Source organism: Podarcis melisellensis, assembly GCF_964234715.1.
Source record: "Podarcis melisellensis genome assembly, chromosome: Z".
Classification (NCBI taxonomy): Eukaryota; Metazoa; Chordata; class Lepidosauria; order Squamata; family Lacertidae; genus Podarcis; species Podarcis melisellensis.
In genome coordinates this window covers 11,558,970-11,579,416 of record NC_138547.1, presented here as the reverse complement: position 1 = coordinate 11,579,416, position 20,447 = coordinate 11,558,970, and the positions used below count along the sequence as shown (strand labels likewise).

The 20,447-nt window shown below is 45.9% G+C and overlaps 1 protein-coding gene across 3 annotated transcripts in view; it reads left to right on the top strand.

Annotated features, from left to right (window-relative positions):
• Positions 1 to 20,447, top strand: part of MVB12B (multivesicular body subunit 12B) — a 97,989-nt gene that overhangs the window by 24,522 nt on the left and 53,020 nt on the right. For all 3 annotated transcript variants that reach the window (XM_081896611.1, XM_081896610.1, XM_081896609.1), the window contains exons 3-7: positions 3,887 to 3,994; positions 6,818 to 6,914; positions 7,790 to 7,919; positions 8,115 to 8,237; positions 17,575 to 17,672. In XM_081896611.1, the coding sequence (XP_081752737.1) occupies positions 3,887 to 3,994; positions 6,818 to 6,914; positions 7,790 to 7,919; positions 8,115 to 8,237; positions 17,575 to 17,672 (556 nt within the window). The remainder of the gene's footprint in view (positions 1 to 3,886; positions 3,995 to 6,817; positions 6,915 to 7,789; positions 7,920 to 8,114; positions 8,238 to 17,574; positions 17,673 to 20,447) is intronic.

Genomic DNA, 20,447 nt, shown 5'->3' with positions numbered 1-20,447 from the left:
GGAAGCAAATACCATAGTTTAGCTGTGGAATGTGTGAAGAAATTCTTTCCTCCTAAATCTTCTAACACTCAGCATGCTTTATCTCTGTTGGAGTGGTTCTACATTGGCAAATGCCCCAGACACCTCCTTTACTCTGGATTATTCCAGTTTTGGATTTGGCGCCTACTGCTTTTACAGAACGGACTTCACCACTTTTATCCAAGGAGGTGTTTGCAGTGGTGTAGCATGGGTTGTCAGCACCCGGGGCAAGGCAAGTAATTTGCGCCCCCTAACCCGTGAATTTGCGCCCCCTTACCCTAACCCCCAGATGTTGCGCCCGGTGCGGCCGGCCCCCCTGCACCCCCCACGCTACGCCACTGGGTGTTTGATCACAAGCTTTATCTTCATAGAAATGTAATTGTGTCGTGGACATCCTCTCTTGGGTACATCTTGCAGCAAATATTTTCCCTTCAAAGTGGCTTTAGGGGAGGAAATTGTGGGGAGGTAAATGAACTTTCTCTTTTACTGGGTTTTTTTCCCCCCTTCTTTTTCTTACTTTTACTTCCTTGCAACCAGCTTGGGAATTTTCTTCTTTTAACTTCAAATGTTGTAAACGAAGGTTTCCCAAACTTGGGTTTCCAGCTGATTTTGGACTACAGTTCCCATCATACCTCACCACTGGTCCTGCTAGGTGGGGATGATGGGAGTTGTAGTCCAACAACAACAAAATTCAAAGGAGTGCAGTTTCTTTCAGGAAGTGTGAAATAGGTGAGTTCACATGGAAATAAAAGCCTCATGTTCTCACAGTTGCCAACTGGATGCCCCAATGAGAAGCCTACAGGCAGGACCTGAGTATACCAACTTTTTCCCCACTTGGGATTCCTAGCACCTGGTATTCAGAAGCATGCTCCCTTTGGCGGTGGTCTGCTTAACCCTCCTTTCAAACCACCCTGGTTGGTGGCCAGCACTTCATCTTATGGAAGCAAATACCATAGTTTAGCTGTGGAATGTGTGAAGAAATTCTTTCCTCCTAAATCTTCTAACACTCAGCATGCTTTATCTCTGTTGGAGTGGTTCTACATTGGCAAATGCCCCAGACACCTCCTTTACTCTGGATTATTCCAGTTTTGGATTTGGCGCCTACTGCTTTTACAGAACGGACTTCACCACTTTTATCCAAGGAGGTGTTTGCAGTGGTGTAGCATGGGTTGTCAGCACCCGGGGCAAGGCAAGTAATTTGCGCCCCCTAACCCGTGAATTTGCGCCCCCTTACCCTAACCCCCAGATGTTGCGCCCGGTGCGGCCGGCCCCCCTGCACCCCCCACGCTACGCCACTGGGTGTTTGATCACAAGCTTTATCTTCATAGAAATGTAATTGTGTCGTGGACATCCTCTCTTGGGTACATCTTGCAGCAAATATTTTCCCTTCAAAGTGGCTTTAGGGAAGGAAATTGTGGGGAGGTAAATGAACTTTCTCTTTTACTGGGTTTTTTTCCCCCCTTCTTTTTCTTACTTTTACTTCCTTGCAACCAGCTTGGGAATTTTCTTCTTTTAACTTCAAATGTTGTAAACGAAGGTTTCCCAAACTTGGGTTTCCAGCTGATTTTGGACTACAGTTCCCATCATACCTCACCACTGGTCCTGCTAGGTGGGGATGATGGGAGTTGTAGTCCAACAACAACAAAATTCAAAGGAGTGCAGTTTCTTTCAGGAAGTGTGAAATAGGTGAGTTCACATGGAAATAAAAGGCACGGACCAGATTTCTCTTGCATTCCAACTCTCGTTGGCAGCAGCTCCCCAGTGTTTCAGGCAGGTGACGTTCCCAGCTCTACTTGGAGATGCCAGGGATTGAAACCTTTGAACCTTCTGCATGCAAAGCTGTTGTTGCTGTTGCTCTGACCTACGTTCATTCCCCTGGAACCAAGGGAAATAAATAATCAATTGGGCGCTCAGCATTAAACAAGGAACAATCAAAACAGGAACCTTCAACTTAGGCTTATTGAAGTTTGTGTGTGTGTGTGTGTGCGTGTGCGCGCACGCGCACGCGCTCGCACATGTGCAAAGAGAGAGACTGAGGCTTTAAAAGCCCTTCTCCGATGGTAGTGCAAACAGGATCTTAAGAACATATGTCAGTAATTAGATTAGGCTTTCAGCCCAAACCCTCACATTGATCATGCTGATAACAACATTACTTTTGTAAGAGGATTTAAAAAAAAAAATTAAAAAAAGAAAATGCAAACCTAGAAGCTAAAAATAGCAAAGTTGTCTAGACATGTCGTTACTTTGTAGCGATTATATAAGTCACACCATACCACTTCTGACCATTTTCTTGTGTCCCTTAATGTTATCATCTGTGTTGCTAACAAAAAGCAGAGTTGATTAGGCTGGAAGAAATAAGTATTTGCTCTTAAATACTTAGTTCTGTCTCCTTAGATTTAAGGTTAGTATAGTAGACAGACTTTGTCAAACAGGAGGAAATTCGTCCTCAAAAAAAGAAGATGGAGCTCTGAATAAAGTATGCATCTTTTTCTCTACACCTTAGTTTTATAAGCAAACTGTAGTTCTCATGGTTGCCAGTAGGCTTGACAAAAGAACAAGTGAGCGAGCAAATGGAGTGAGTGGTGCACGGCCACACGAGCTGTTAAGGAAGGAATGGCATTTAGTGGATGGGGCTGCCTCACAGATCTCCCTTAAGAGGAATGAGTCTATAGTGAATAGACTGTTGTTCTTTTTATGAGGGGTGGGCGGAACCAGTTCAGATCCCTACTCTGCCACGAAACCTTTTTGGTGGCACCAACAGAATCACTTCTTTGGTTCTCACAGAAAGCCCTAAACGGTCAGAAGCCTCTACTTGCCTGTAGTAGCTGCTGATTCTGACATGGGATGGTTAGCTAGAGAGTTCCACTGCAACTCCTTGAGGATCGCTACCTCGCTTCCCTTCTAGTGGAGCTGGGGTTCTTGCAGCGCCAGTGGTTTATAGAGATTATGCTGCGAATTCTTCTTTCTTTCCTGCTATTGCAAAGAAGGAGAAGAGTTTCTTTGAAAAGGAAGGTGGGCATATGAATTGTCTTAAGTGAGAAATCATCCGAATGAATAAATAAAAGCATGCAAGACGAACTGGCAAGCATCAGCCAGTGTTCAGAGAGAGAGGCTCAAATGGGGTGCTGCAGTTTACAACAGTCCCTGTCACCATCTTAAGCGATAGCTGCTACTGTTGAATGAAGGCTTCTGACAACTAAGCATGTGTTTCAGATACTGCTCTAGCTGGGCAGTCCATGCCTATCAGACAACAGTAGCAAAGCCACTTCAGTTTCTCCATCCTGTGAAGAAGCTGGTGCTGGAATCTTTATATAGGGGTCAGAGAAGAGCACATGACATTCTCCAGCCTATCACTGACCAGACTCTTCATGCTGGATTTGCACCATATCTTGTCAACGTGTTATATTTATGAACTCTCCGTGCCCCAGCACCAAATCTTCAAATGGTTGTCTAAATTGAAGGGTGGATTAACCGACTGCCTAGCAGGCAATATTTCTGCCTGCACACCATGTGACCAATTTCCCTTCGTTTTTCAAACCACAGGCCTGTGAGGGAGGACAAAGGCTTTTGTGTTTCTCCCATTAACCTCCAAAACACCTCAAGAAGTAGTGGCCAAAGGTAGTTTTACCTTGATTAATATTTTACGTGAGGTTCTCTTTAATCAGTTGACTCGCTAGTGACAGTATTTTTAGGACTCACACACACACCCTTTGCTTTTGATCCTTTTCTTCATTGGAGGAGAGAGACTTAACGAGGTAATAAAAGCCTCGGGCCAGCGTTAATTAGGTGTAAAAGGCGAGCTGTGCCCCTTCACCTATGCTCTTTTTCTCTTCCTTCACCAACCCTTGGCTATTGATATTTTTTCCAGGTTGCACAGACGGCAGATGGCTTGGATGCTGACCTCTGGAAAGATGGCCTGTTTAAATCCAAGGTCACACGATATTTGTGCTTCACACGGACCTTTTCTAAAGAGAATGTGAGTGGCTTGCTTCTCAGGCTTGGGTGTTTATTTCCTGGGCTGGTCGGGGAAAAGAAAGGTAGTAGGAAACAGAACAAACCAAATTTCTATCAAGCTTTCTTTCCTGGTTGCCTGTTGAAGGTTTTTAACTCGCCACAGGTGAGCAGGTAAATGTACTGTTCACATGCTGCATTAATGTTTTGATATCCCATTGAAGGAGAAAGTGTCACATAATCTATGGATTTTGTTCAAGTGATTTGTTGCTACTTTAAGACTACTACTACCCACTCCATTTTGAGTTAAGTTGTGGCCTGTTTGGCATCAGTACTGATTTTCACACCGATATTCACACATGCTTTGATCTCAGTTGTCCTGATGGTGGAATAAAAGCTCACATGTTTTGCTGCTTAAGAGAGTTTTGTGATTAAGTCGCCTAAGTGTTTCCTTTTCTTTTCTTTTTTAAAAAAACAATTTGGAAATGTGGCTTTTGCAAGTCACCCTTTTAAAAAGAAGTTTCAGCAAGGGGTATGCAGACATCTTTGCATGGGATACTGTTGGAATGGGAGGATTCTAAATACTGACCCACATAGGCAGCTTGGGAAATGCTGGCTCAAGGGCAGTCAAGTGTGCGGCCTTTCAGATGTTCCTGAGCTTCAGCTCCCATCATACCTGACTAATTGGCCATGCTGTCTGGAACTTAGGGGAATTGCAATCTAGCAACATCTGGAGGGGGGACGCGGGTGGCGCTGTGGGTTAAACCACAGAGCCTAGGACTTGCGGATCAGAAGGTCGGCGGTTCGAATCCCAGCAACGGGGTGAGCTCCCGTTGCTCGGTCCCTGCTCCTGCCAACCTAGCAGTTCGAAAGCACCTCAAAGTGCAAGTAGATAAATAGGCACCACTCCGGCGGGAAGGTAAACGGTGTTTCCGTGCGCTGCTCTGGTTCGCCAGAAGTGGCTTAGTCATGCTGGCCACATGACCCGGAAGCTGTACGCCGGCTCCCTCGGCCAATAAAGCGAGATGAGCAGCGCAACCCCAGAGTTGTCTGCGACTGGACCTAATGATCAGGGGTCCCTTTACTTTAACATCTGGAGGGCACCAAATGGGCAACCCCTGTGCTACTTGAAAAGGCTAAAAAGCGGGGTGGAACCTGCAACAGACAGTTGCAGTGTGAAGTGCTTCCTGTTCAGGAACTGCATTCCATTCCCCCTTCCTCCAGTTTCCCATTCCTGCTCATTCCAACAGCATTCCATGGCCATTGACCACACCCAGTCTTAACTGGGCTGGGCTTGCCTCCCGCTCCCTGCTTTGTTCCCCTCCTCGCAAATATTTTTTTTGTACTTTTACAGACATTATTATTTCCCCCTCAAGGCTGCAGGTTCCTCCCACTTTCTGTGTATATTGCACCTTTTCGCATACATTAAGGAACGGCACTCACAGCCCGAACATCAGAGGATCTGTTGGTTTGTTCGTGAGGTTTTTCTTTCTCCAGTGCTTGATTAATCAGGGAAGACGTCAGTTTGGATTCCATGTACTATTCCTTGTTCCAGCTGGCTTGCAGATGCTCCTCTTCTTTCTTTCCCCCCAGGAACTTTTCTTGTTTTTGGACCTTGCAACGAAATACATGTAGAGCTAATTAGCCAGATTCATTACATATGTCTTTGCTCTCCAGATAAGAGCTGTTTGCTGGATATGTTTAAACACCCTGGGTTGTGTCCAATACTAGTCCTTCTCTGAGTAGACCCATTGATATGAATGAATATAAGGTAGTTGTTTCCGATTAACTTTGGTGGGTCTACTCGATGAGTAGGACTAGCATCAACTATAACCCTCTCACTCTCCCCCAAAGTTCGTTTGATTAAAGTAGGGTTCTTTCAATGTCACAATGGTCGTGTACACAGAACGAATTTAAATCACATGACTTCACCCCCCCCCAAAAAAAAATGAATCTTGGAAGTTATAGTTTAAGGGTGTTGGGAATTGTAGCACTATGGGTAGTAAATTACAGTTCCCAGCATTCTTAGGGGAAAGTCATGTGGTTTAAATGCGTGGTGTGTATGCAACCAGATTAGTTCCCCATTTAAATTTTGATGGCAGCCTTTTTGCCCCTTTCCCTGTCCCCAAATGCATCCCCCACTGAATCCCAAAGTACTTGCGTAGCTTTCCACACCCCACAAGCACAGCAACACATAATTGATTAAAATTGATTTTTTAAAAAACTAAATTTCCCCCCACAACTGGGCAGCAGGTTGAGAGGAGTTGGTTTAGGTGAAGAATAGAATCATAGTGAATGAATTTCTAGATCAAATAGACAGGTGGCCTCTGCTTAAAAACATCCAAGGAAGGAGAGTTCACCACCTGTCATGGGATTCCCTCCCACTGTCACAAACAGCTCTTAATGTCAGAAGGTTCTGACAGCTGTTAGGACACCTATATCCCCCTCCCAGAGCTACAATTTCCAGAGTTCCCTAGAAAGAGAGGTTAATTGTTAAACCGTTCTGAGAATTGTAGCTTTGTAAGGGGTCTCCTAACAACTCCCAGCATACTTAACAAACTACAGCTCCCAAAATTATTTGGGGGGAAATCATGACATAAGCACAACTTAGTTGGATGCAAACCTAGTTGTCGAATTCAGCATCCTGGCAATGGCACTTTTAATAATAGTACTGTAATAATAAAGGAGGAATTAAGTTTCTAGTCCTTTTGATTGTGACCAGTTTTTGCTCCATTCGCACACTGCGTATGTGGGGCAGGTGCATAACTGCACGCTCAGTTCTAAGAATTGTCATTTTGTTTGGGTTTCATCGCCTCTTGGGCATCACTTTCCTTCTGTCTCCCAACAGAGCCACCTGGGCAATGTCTTGGTCGATATGAAGCTCATAGATATCAAGGACACTTTGCCTGTCGGCTTCATTCCTATCCAAGAGACCATGGACACACGTGAGTTGAGACTGTTGGTCTTTGCGGTGACCAGATCCTGTGCATACCCTCTTAGAGAAGGTGCTTTGTAGTGGTGACCACTTGCTGTGGGAATTATATACGTGTTTTGTGCTTCATCCCAGATTTGCTCCTACACTATAATTTGTGTGGTTTGGATTTAGAGGCTGTGCACCGCAGTCTGGATTTAGAGGCTGTGCACCGTAGTGGGGAGGGGGGTCGGTGGGCTACCAGATCCCTTTGATGATGCGGTCCAGGTTTTAGGTTTGTCTCTGCAGAAAGAAAAGAAGAAGAAAGAATTGTACATGGGCTCAGGGGTTGGCCTAGGTATTAAGATGCCAACATAACAAAGTAGACCTGATTATGATTTATGGACCATTTACTGAAGATCTTGAAGCAAGTTACAGTAGGTAAAAATACATGAATCGTAGAATTACCAAGTTGGAAGGGACCCTAAGTGTCATTTAGTTCAACCCCCTGCAATGCAAGAATAGAGGCGGTTGGACTACATGACCCTTGGGTTAGCTTCCAACTCCATGATTTTATGATTTGGATATTTTTATGTAATCTGAACCATTTTGAGTTTTTCACATACTGAGCGATCTATAAATCATCATCAGGGCTACTACATGAGGTTGGTATCTTTACCTATCAGGTAACCCCTGAGTCCATGTACATGAATATGCATGTAGAAGAAACATAATACGTCAATATCCACTATTGGTATAAAAATCAGGGAGTACCATAAGGCGTGGGGAGGGTGCGTGGGGGTGTTCAGAGGAGGGCTACACTTAAAGAAGGTCTGGGTTTTGTAGAGAAGTTTGGAGTAAGAGAAGAGGGAAACTACCCCTGAACTCTCACGCTGTGGCGTTTTGCAGAAGAAACTGCTTTCCGGAAGAAGAGGCTCTGCATCAAGTTCATTCCGCGGGATTCTACGGAGGCCGCAATTTGCGATATTCGGATCCTGGGCCGGGGCAAACAAGCCCCTCCACAGTATACGTTCATTGGGTAAGGGTCCCATCTCCTCCTCACCCTTTAAGTCAGGAATTTTGGAACTGTTTTTCCAGATAGGAGTCCAGCATTCCCTACCAAAGGGACCCCACGCTGTTTGTTTGCCAAGACCTCCCAAGTGCTAGCATGTTTGTTACCTTGACCATTGACTTGAGCTGTGTGGCTGATTGTCTTCTCTTGTCTGCTGCAAAGGGAACTGAACAACATGGGCATATGGTACCGCATGGGCAAAGTCCCCAGGAACCATGAATCGTCTCAGCCCACAACACCTTCTCCACAAGCTCCAGCTACAACGCCAGCTGCTAACCTGCCCAGGTGAGGCTCTTCTCAAATTCTCCAATGCCAGTGGGATTTTTATACAGTTTTATACACTACTTGACAGTATAAAATAATAATGATGATGATGGTGGTGATGATGTAGTTTACTAAAGCATAAAACAGTGAAATTGTCAATAAGAATTAATAATTTTAAATGTTCTAAAAGTTAAAATAACAATAGACTAAAAATAGATTAAAACTTGCATCAGCTTTCTAAACATGTTAGCAGGTTTGTCTAAACAAGAATGCTTTTAGCAGGTGGTGAAAAGAGTACAGAGAAGGTGCCTGCCGAATGTCAGTAGACAAGGCGTTCCCAAGTGTGGGTGCTGCCAGACTAAATACATTCATACCTCAGGTTACGTCTGCTTCATGTTACGTTCTTTCAGGTTACGTCCCGCAGTGACCTGGAAGTACTGGAAAGGGTTACTTCCGGGTTTTGCTGTTCGCACATGCGCAGAAGCGCAAAATGACGTCATGCACAGAAGCTGCGAATCGCAAAGCGCACGTGCGCAGACATGCCGCTACAGGTTGCGTTCTTTTCATGTTGCGAACGGGCCTCCGGAACGGATCCCGTTCGCAACCAGAGGTACCACTGTAATCAAGTTCTTACAAATGCAGAAGAAGTATTATGGGATACCTGTTAACTGTGAGCATAAGGACATAAAACACGCCTGCTGGATCAGGCTGGCCTGATGCCTGTGGGAAGCCTGAAAGCTGGGCATTATTACATAAAATATAGTCATTATTGCTACTATGTATTTATTCATGCCCCACCTTTTTCCATGACAGGGACTCAAGACGGCTTACGGATAAAATAAGAACAGCTAAATTAATTGGGGGAACATCTAAAAACAATTAAACTGTAATAGAATAAAAAGAATTATATATATATGCTAGCACTAGTCACCATATCCCAACTTAGAGTACTTCAGCAAGCAATATAAAGGGTTCCTAGCAACTAGTATTCAGAGACATACTGCCTCTGACATTGTGACTAGTACAGGGGTCGGCAACCTAAGGCCCATACGCCGTAAGTGGCCCCCCCATGGGGGGCCCATGGACCCCCACTGACTGCTTGGGGACTCCTGTCGAGTCCCATGCACCGCGCTAAACCATTGCGGAGCAGAATGGGGACCGCCTTCTGCAATGCTGGCCGGCTTCCCATTGGCTGCAGGAAGCTCCTGCAGCCAATGGGAAGCTGCGCACGCCTCCTCCATGCCAGAAGGATTGCTGGAAATAGCACTTGCGCATGCGCGCACACACACACATACTCCGGCCCACCGCAGCATCTGCGGGACCATGAACCAGCCCAAGCCACAAAGACCCCTGGAGTAGTAGCTATTGATAGCCTATTCCTCTAATAAATTTTCTGATCCTCCTTTAAAGCTATCCAAGTGGGTGGTCATCACTTCCTTCTATGGGAGCACATTCCAAAGCGTAGCTATGCTGGGCAAGGAAGTACTTTAAGAGCATAAAGAGAGCCTGCTGGATCAGGCCAATGACCCATCTGGTCCAGCATTCTGTTTTCACAGCAGCCAGCTAGATGGTTTTCAGCAACTGATACTCAAAAGGTGTGGAGGCAGAGCATAGCCATCTTGGCAAGTAGCCATCATTAGCTTTCCCCATTTGTCTAATCCTCTTTTAAAGCCATCTAAGTTGGTGGCCATCACTGCCTCCGGCAAGAGAACGTTCCTCAGTTTAGCTATGTACTGCATAAAGAAGTACTTCCTTTTATCTGCCCTCTGTATTCCAACATTCAGCTGCCTTTGGATGTCCACAAGTTCTCGTGTTATAAGAGGAGAAAAACTTTCTCCATGCCATGCATCGTTTTATAAACGTCTAACATACCAACTCTATGTTTTCTCTAAACTAAAAAATTCTAAAACATTGCACCTTTCCTCATAGGGGGAAGATAATGTGTTGTGTGCATGCTTTATCTAAACAGAATTAAATCACACAGTGGTGCAGAGAATCATGGGAGTGAACTTACAACTAGGAGAGGAAATTATTAACTTGAAAGAACCAAAAATGGGCAGATTTGCCAATCTGTACCCAGACTTACCCATGGCGTGCTTGGGATTCATTCCTGCAGTGCCTCTCTTGCTATCCTTGAAACGGTCTCCAAACAATCTGTCAGCTTCAAGCAAAGATGTCATTCCTTTCTCTCTGTGTTTGTGCGTTCCTCCCCCCACCACCCCCCAGTGGCAGATATAATTGTACTTAACATCCATGCAGCAACAACAAAAAAGTTATCAGCTTGCGACAGACACTTTGGGAAATGGAACACACTCCAATTGCAAAAAGATGTGTCGGCTGCGTTTCACGTCCCACTTGCCCAAGACTGGGGATTTTGGTTTCAACTTCTGCATGTTAATGTTGAATTTCGCCTCTCCTCCCTTCCCAGCTCTGATCCTTGACTGCCAAATAGCTTTTGATCCTGTGGGTGTGTGAAACATGCTCATGTGATTGCTAGACATAATGTCAGAAAGATGTGTCGGGGTGGTGAGTCAGAGGTCAGGGACACAAGTACGTATGAAGAACCCTGCTGGAACTTTGTTGGATTGGTCTCCCATAAATGTATATAACAATAGCACCAATGGTCAATGGGCCCTCCAGGTTCATGGGCAGTCTACCTCCAAATGCCAGTTACTTGGCTTGGGGTAGGGAGGCACATAAGATTGCGAATATTATGAATATAGGATGGTAAAGGTAAAGGGACCCTGACCATTAGGTCCAGTCGTGGCCGACTCTGGGGTTGCGGCGCTCACCTCGCTTTGTTGGCCGAGGGAGCCGGCGTACAGCTTCCGGGTCATGTGGCCAGCATGACTAAGCTGCTTCTGGCGAACCAGAGCAGCGCACAGAAATGCCGTTTACCTTCCCGCCAGAGCGGTACCTATTTATCTACTTGCACTTTGACGTGCGTTCAAACTGCTAGGTTGGCAGGAGCAGGGACCGAGCAACGGGAGCTCACCCCATTGCGGGGATTTGAACCGCCGACCTTCTGATCGGCAAGTCCTTGGCTCTGTGGTTTAACCCACAGCGCCACCCGTGTCCCATATAGGATGGTACTTTATATCAATCCAGGCATTGCTCCATCTGGCTCAGTATTATCTACACTTACTGGCAGTGGTTTTTCAGGGTTTTGGGCAGGAGCTTTCCCCAGCCATCCCTGGAGACAATAGGGATTGAGCTAAGGACCTTCTACATGCAAAGCAGGTGTTCTACCACTGAGCTGTGGTCATTCTCTCAAGTTCTTAATATGCTTATCAAACCCAGAATCTATGGAATGCAAGTATGGCTCATAAGCAGCAGTCAAAGTAGATAATGCTTAATTGGATGGATGAGTTTCAAGCCTGGTCGAGGATATCTTCCCATGTCTCTGCTTTCAGTCAAAAGGTCTTAGATTAAACCCAAGGTATTTCCAGTTAAAAGGGTAATGTAACAGGCAACGGGGAAAGGGGGCTTTCTCTTTGCTCATTACCTTGGAATGCCACTCCCGGCCAAGAGAACGGAATACTGGGCAGAGGGGCAAGCAGCCAGACCTGTTAGCAGGGTTGGCTCCCTAGAACATCAGAAATACCTGCTGGGTCATGTCAGTGGCCCATCTGGTCCAGCCTCCTTTTCTCATCATGGCCAGCTGGATATCCCAAATAGAAAGGATCTGAGCACAGTGTAGGATCCCCATAAGTTGGATCTGAGCACAGTAGCACTCTTCCTCTTGCAATTCCCATCAAGTAGTATTTGGAAGCTTTATGCCTCCAGCTGTGGAGAGAGAACAGAGCCCAGAGGCTGTTTCCAGAATATTGTTTAACAGAACCCACACGATTTGCATCTTGCTTGGATGTCAAAGCACCTGAAGTGGTTCCAACTCAGTGGGTTTCGTCTGCAGACGAGGGTGAACTTGGGGGGGGGGTGTCGTGTCTGAGGGAGAAGCAGGGGAACTTAAGAGCAGCGTGAGCTTATATTTTAATGGGCTTCGATGAGAGTTTTAAACATTTATGAACGCTTTTAACAGTTGGCCCTCCCTGCAGAGCCCTGCCTGGACAAGAAACTTAAAGTACGTTGATGTTGGCTTCAGTTTTGCAAAAGAAGGCATAAGCGTCTAACTCTGGTGGTCTGGCACTAGTGGCTCTTTTTCTTTCCAGTGTATTTTAAAATCTTGACTTGACATTTGCCTGTGATTTGCCTTCCAAGGGGGCCTTCAAAAGCAATCATCCACACCTCATATAAGGATATAAGGAAACTGCCTTATATTGAGTGAGACCATTATTTAGCATTTCCATTTTGTGTTTTTATGTTGTGAACTGCTTGCGGAGAGGTCTGCGCAGCCTGGACGCGCTGATCTCAGCGCGCGCAGGCTTCAGCATGCAGGCAACTCTCCACAAGCAGTGGGAGCGCTCCTGCTGCTTGCGGAGAGTTGCCTGCATGCCGAAGCCTGCGTGCGCTGAGATCAGCGCATCCAGGCTTTGCGGAGAATTGCCTGCATGCCGAAGCCTGCGCGTGCTGAGATCAGCGCGTCCAGGCTTCGTGGACCTCTCTGCAAGCAGCGGGAGCCAGCGCTGGGCTCCCATGGCTTGCAGAGAGCTGCCTGTTTGAGGGCTGGGGTCGGGGGAAGCTCGGGCGGGCCTCCCCCGCCCCAGCCCCGCGCCTGGGGGGGGGAATAATTCCCCCTCCCAAAAAAAAACTAGGTGTGCCTTATGGGACAGTGCGTCTTATAGGGCGAAAAATACGGTAAATAAATGTGTTGACTGGCTGCAGGTCTCCAGGGTTTCAGCCTCACCTGAAGCTGCCAGGGATTGAACCTGGAGTGTTAGAGGCGTTCAGTCATAATCCCAGCATCTGGATGATCACAGGTTCTCCATCCCACCTTTAGATGATGTGCATTCATTGTTAGATTTATTAATTTCTAAGCTACCCTTCAGTATTGCTGCTCACACCGCAACTAAGGTGTTGATAAAATGATTTTGAAACTGAATTAAACATGGTTGTTGTGGTTCTTTTTAAAATGTCAGGGCAGAGGAAAGCATAAAATTACAGCAGTCAAATGTAATATTTGTTGTCATTTAGTCGTGTCCGACTCTTCGTGACCCCATGGACCAGAGCACGCCAGGCACTCCTGTCTTCCACTGCCTCCCACAGTTTGGTCAAACTCATGTTGGTAGCTTCGAGAACACTGTCCAACCATCTCATCCTCTGTCGTCCCCTTCTCCTTGTGCCCTCCATCTTTCCCAACATCAGGGTCTTTTCCAGGGAGTCTTCTCTTCTCATGAGGTGGCCAAAGTATTGGAGCCTCAGCTTCATGATCTGTCCTTCCAGTGAGCACTCAGGGCTGATTTCCTTCAGAATGGATAGGTTCTTCTTGCAGTCCAGGGGACTAAGAGATTAAGAAGGTCTGTTTTAAAAAAGCTTGGTCAAATGAGGAGTCGTTTGCCTAATGCCAGCAAGAAATGACAGTAGGCAACAAGTGAGCACAGGACATTAAAACCGAGAAGAACAGGCAGGTCGAAAATGTAGGTAAACATGAGGATCAGGAACTTGCTATGAATGAGGAAAGCAATGGAAAAACCAGTGTAGTTTTTTTAAAGAGAGGCATTAGAAAGGGTGGAGACTGCTTCAGAATAGATTGGGATGTCAGCTTCCTGTGAGTAGATTTTATTCTTTGTTACAAGGAGGAAGTGGGAGGGTGGTGGTGGCTTCCCCCTGGGTGTTTCTGCTCAATCCTGAAAGGATGTTTCTGTCTCTTACCTGACCCCCATCTATTTTGTGCCATTTTAATGCTGGTGGGGATGGAGGTGGGAGATTCTGGCTTTTCTGCATGTGCAAAAGAAATGATAGTAACTGGCAGTGGCTCCTATTAATGAGAGCCTTCCTCTACCTCCCACCTCTCAGCATTACAGATTCTCCTGAAGTCTTAGTAATTACTGTTAATATCGTTCAGTGGCAACTTTTCACAGGAGCACCGTTGAATGGCTTAGTGCCTGCACACCGCACATGCAAATCGGCTCCTGTGCGCACCTAGTGATTTTGTATCCTCGCTTCCGTCATGCCGTTTGCCGCAAGTGGAGTTGTAAGCATGTCATGCATCGCCTGTGCGTTCAGCAAGTGTGTCAAAACACAACTTCAATTAATTTGCTCTAATTATGGCTCCAGAGAGAGACTAGGGGCTGTATTGTTCCTCATTAAAAGACATTCTCCCTCCCCTCCCCCCTTCTTTCTTCCTCATCCGCAGTCTCCCACCGTCGCTTGCTCTTGTGTATCCCATACGGGGAGAATTTCTGAGCAAGAACACTGACTTGCATTTTAGGGACTGGGTAGAGAAGGATTTGGTCTTTGAAAGGCTCCACAACTGCCCATTCAAGTGTTGCATCCAGTTAGTGGAGGGAGCGGGAATACCGGGGTGGCCTTAAAATATCTATGGGGGAACTTCCAGCCCATGGGCCTAGTCTGGTGGGATATAAATCAAATATATCTGTATAGAAATGAAACTGTGAAGCGTTTTGGAGGTGGGAAGATAGCACAGCCTGACCCCACCTCTGATGTCAGAGGGGGAGTTGACTTGATGGTCTGAGAGAGCGGGTAGGGAGACAGAGGGTAGAAGTAGCCAGAGTGGTGTCCTCCAGATGATGGTATACTCCAACTCCCAGCAACTCCTCAGCCAGCATGGCTAAGGGATGACGGGAGTTGTCGTCAGGCAACATCTGCAGGGCTACAGGATTCCTTGTTCCTGATTGAGTGCTTTAAGAGTCAGTGTTTATTATTATTATTATTATTATTATTATTATTATTATTATTATTATATAACATGATGAAATACTGTTCCAGGCAGCCCTAGGATGATTTGCTGGAGAAATGTTCTAAACTTATTTTATGATGATGATTTTTTAAAAACCCTGGAACTGATTTTAGATGTTTTTAATTGGAATTGTTTTTAGAGTTTTTAAATCTGTGTTAGAATGTCTGCTCTTTGCTTGTTTCATTCAAACAATACATCTGTTTTGCCACCCCGGGGGTCCTTTGGGAGGGTGCGTGGGTTAGAAATTCAATAAATAATAAATTATTTAATTTTTACGTTGGGCTTGCACTTGCTTATTGATTGATTGATTGATTGATTGACTGATTGATTGCCTGCCCTTCACTCCAAGGTCCCAGGGCCGCTTACAGTAGTTAAAGCACAGTATCGAAAGCAGTTTAAAACAACTTACAAACAGAAAAATAAAGAGTCCTAAACAGATACACCTAAAGGGTCAAAAGCCAGGGTGTATATTATTTTTTTAAGGATCCATCTTATTTTTGTGATGGCAGCCAGTGGTGAGCTTTCAATCCACGTGATGACACTGTGCCCATTAAAATCCTGGTTAAGTGATCATGCTAACAGCAGCAGGAATGGTTGGAAATGAAAAGGACCCCCACAGTACCAAATCAAGTTTCTCTTTCTCTCCCCCCACTCCGTCTGTGTGTCCATCTTCATCTGAGTGTTACGCTTCTTCGTATAAGATCAGAGCCCCCCCTCCCAATGCATTTCTAATAAGCCAACTTCAATGATTACTCCTCTTCTGTTTTTTATTTTTGCTAAATGCCTTCGCAGCCGCATCGGAATTAGCCCTGCGGTTTTGAACAGGCTCAGTGCAGCTTTTTGGCAGCTTCGATCAAAGGGATTTGGGGGTTTGAGTTGCGCCTGTTCTCTCCCTCCTCACGCACACCAGCCTCCCCCCCCCACCCAATCTGCAATAATTTGATGAAGAACTTCGCCCTAATTAAATATTCAAATGCAGGGCCCGCGTCAATATGGCTTCCCGTTGGCTCGGAATGATGATTAATTGTATTCAAAACTCCGGCGGCCGCTGTTCATTTCAACTCTTCCATTGTTTCCAGATTGTTTCTCTCTCTGGCTTGCTGTTTCTCTTCTTCGCTCCACACCTCCATTCTCTCTCTCTCTCCCCCAACCTGCTTTTGTTCGGGTTGGGTGTGTGCGTGTCTGTGTTTCGGGATTGAAACTAGTAATTGATTTGCCATATGGTGCCAAGCTGCTCACATTTAACAATATGTGTTTAGGAACTTGGGGACTTTTATAAATTGGGCTGTTGTTGGTTTCTCGTGTGTGTAAGTGTAAGAGAGAGAGAGAGAGAGAGAGAGAGAGAGAGAGAGAGAGAGAGAGAGAGAGAGAATGTTCCACATCTAATTTCCTGTCTATAGAATAAAATGACAAGCAGTTTTAAAGGCATAAGGAAAACACATTTCTGCTGTTGGCTTGCAGGGATAAATAAGTTTATATCCATCCTGGCCAACCAGCAACGCTTACTTAAAATAAGGTCCCATCTGTACTATACGTTTAAAGCAGTACCCTATCCTTATAAACATTCATGGCTCTCCCCTCCAAAGAATCCTGGGAACGGTAATTTATTAAAGGATGCTGAAAGTTGTTAGGAGCCCACCGTATTTCCCTCCCAGAGCTACAATTCCCAGAGTCCCCTGGGAAGAGGGATTGACTGTTAAACTACTCTGGGAATTGTAGCTCTGTGAAATGAATAGGGTTCAGTTAAACATCAATACAGCATCATTGGCTGGTTGAAAAAGAAAACATAAAACATATTGCAAACACCTATTGAAGCAATACAGTTTTCAGAAGACATCTAAAAGAAGACAAGGACAATTCCTTCCTAATCTCTACCGGCAGGGAGTTCCACAAGGAACTGCCCTGCCCCAATTAAGGCTCAGTTCCTAGTGAGGGCCTGTGGAACCTCAGGAGTATGTAGAACCACCAAAACCATCAGATAATCCTGTTGATTGAGATGGAGCATAAAGAATCGGGCCAGAAATGTTTAGGGCTTTCTGAATGCAGTCCACTCGCAGCTCATGTGCATTTAACTTGGGTGAATTCAGCTTTATGTGCTTGTCTGAAAAACGGGGGAGGAAAGTCAGCAATCCAACTCGCCATTACACCCACCATGGGAGAACATTTGGAGTTGCAGGGAAGAGTGTTCAGCAGGCTTGGGAGACTCTGTGTCCCCTTGGGAGAACACTTGGAGGTGAGGGGAAAGTGTGTTTTGACCGTATGCAATTTGACTTGCATCCTGTCCCTGGAATGTAGCCCCCATGTAAGTTGAGAGTTGACAGTTCCTTAACCCTGGCCCCAAAGGAAATCAGCAAAGTTTCCAAAAGTTTGGGTGTCACCACCAAAAAACCTGTTTGCCCTACCACCCACCTGTTGACCTCCTAAGAGCAACAAGACCTTTGGAAGCCAATCTCAAGACTTAGACAGGTCATACTTGGTTCTAGGACTCCTATTGCTGGCAACCTTGATCTTGTAACAACTTGTTTTGTTTTTCCTTGCTAGGCATATATCTCTGACACTTCCAGCCAGTTTTCGAGGGAAAGGGCATGGCACTCGACCAGACTTTGAGTACCAGCACTCCAATTTATATGCCATATCAGGTAAGACAAAGTGTTCGTTACTCGTGGTTTTTTTTTAAAAAAACACACATGCTAGATAACTCAGAGCCATCTTTGACTGCCCAGGCAACTCAAACAGTCACCTGGTAGAGTCACTCTACCTTTATAGGAGCATGACGAAGCTCAGAATCTGTTGCAATGCTGCAGAAGATGGGGTGTCATGCTCAGATGTTGTTCTCACATGTCTTAAAAGGATCCTCCATGTCGCTAGCAGAAGTTTCAAGTTGTCCGCAGAAGCAGGTGGTCTGATTGGGTGCTGGATGCAGGGCTCAGACATGGTTCTTATAAGTCTTAAAAGGAACTGCCCTGTGATCAGAAGCCTCAGTTGCCTGTAGCAGCCATTGGTTCACTTGGGTGCTACAGTCCGTGGGAAAGTCCCATTCCAGCCTCATGTCTCTGAGCTGCTGTCAGCTGCCCACTAGTCCTTCCCACTGATGGGCCCCAGTTACTGGTGTTTAGAGCTGTACCAGCTGCAAGTCCATAGATTTCATATAGCTGTCCTGACTAGGCGCTGTTTTCAGATTTTCTACTATGGATTTGTCTAATTTCCTAATTGGCTATGCCGGGGCTGGGGAACCTTAGGCCCAGGGGCCAAATCCAGCCCTCCAGGATTCTCTGGCTCTCTGGACTCCTCCCAGGCAACACACCTCACTGGCCCTTCTCAACCCTTGTCCTTGAGTTCTTTTGTCCAGCTGCGATGATTCTTAACTTGTCCCAATGATGCATGTTGGAACCTCTGTTTAAAGCACTCTCCGCATCCCTGCCTGTTGTGGCAGCGAATTCCATAGCTTCAATATGCGCTGAATGAATAGGACACCATTTTATCTGGCCTGCATCTTCCAACATTCACCACAATAAATACAGTAAATGCAAACCCATTGTAAAAGAACAGTATATCTCTGAATAAGAGATGCTTGGACAAACTGGTTTCTACACCTTCTTCACGAGCTTCCCAGGGTCATCTGGCTGCCCATGGGTAGAATCAAGAGTTTCTAGATGTGATGGAGTTGTAATCCAGCAAAGTGACCCATTGAATTTGCTGGGCCCTGCCAAGGGGAAACTGGGATTTATCTTTTGCAAAGGGAAAGAAAGTAAGCTGTGAAATTCTGGCAGGGGAGTACTGTTGCACTGCAAGAAATGCAAAAAAAATAGTGGGGGGGGAGGTGCTGTCAGCTGGTTTTCCTTCCTTGGCTTTTTCATGTGTTAATGGTGACTGGCACTTATAACAGAAGAACATGGCATTAACTCATGTACCTTAATGAAGGGGCTGATCAAATGGTAATCTTGGTAGGGTTTTGTTTTTGTTTTTACTCAAGCTGCCGCTGTAGGTTTCTTCCAGAGATGGAATGTAACGATCGCATAATTCATGTAGGTGTTCATTCCCCCCCATTTCCTCCCTTGTTACTCTGGTGTGGTCTTAATTGGTTTGGAAATGAGGAGAGCGGGAATGCTGCCCTGGCAATGATCCCGGATCGGGGAAGAAGGTTTGGGAGGAAGTTGAAGAGATTTCCCTTCCCCACCTCCGTGGAAACCACAGCTCTGCTCAGTTTTGGATGGGCTCTTCTGCCTTGGGATGGCTTGGGAGGGAACCCTGCAGTTCCATTAAGGAAACCACAAATGCTTGGCTGGATGTGACTACAGATCCACCTGGCCCTGAATTATTTCTCTGACAGTGGACAGTCACAGGGACATAGGAAGCTGCCTTATACTGAATCAGACCATTGGTCCACATTGCTCAGTGTCGTCTATACCAGGGGTCAGCAAACCTTTTCAGCAAGGGCCGGTCCACTGTCCCTCAGACCTTGTTGGAGGCCAGACTATATTAGGGGAGGGGGGAATAAACGAACTCCTATGCCCCACAAATAACTCAGAGATGCATTTTAAATAAAAGCACACATTCTACTCATGTACAGTGGTACCTCTGGTTACTTACTTAATTCATTCCGGAGGTCCTTTCTTAACCTGAAACTGTTCTTAACCTGAAGCACCACTTTAGCTAATGGGGCCTCCTGCCGCCACCGCACGATTTCTGTTCTCATCCTGAAGCAAAGTTCTTAACCCGAGGTAATATTTCTGGGTTAGCGGAGTCCGTAACCTGAAGCGTATGTAACCTGAGGTACCACTGTAAAAACACCAGGCAGGCCCCCAAAATAACCCAGAGATGCATCTTAAATAAAAGGACACATTCTACTTATGTAAAAACTCGCAGATTCCCAGACCATCCACGGGCCGGATTTAGAAGGCGATTGGGCCAGATCCAGCCCCCGGACCTTAGTTTGCCTACCCATGGTCTACACTGACTTCCAGCAGGGGTTTTAGGCAGGGGATGTTCCCAGCCCTCCTTGGAGATGCCGGAATTTGAACCCAGCACCTTTTGCATCCAGAACAGATGCTCCATTACTGAGCTGCAGCCTTGCCCCAGAAGCCCACAACCAAGCATGAAGGCAGTTCTTAAATTATGGGGGAAATGAAAGTTGGGGTGGGGTGGTTATTAGAGCACCCAACCCCATTTCTGCCCCTCACTAATTTTAGCCACACCACGTCCCCCTCCATCTAGCCTTTTGAAAACAGTTGTGAGCAGGGCCACCACAAAACAAAAGGGTTCTAGGACATCCCTCTCCTTCCCCACTGGTAATTTGAGCACTGCATAGCAGTGATGCTATCCTGCTGCTTTCCCCTGGCATCTGATTTTTCAGGGGTGGGGAGCATTTTTCAGACTGAGAGATGCCATCCCTTTCTGGACTCTCTACCAAAGGC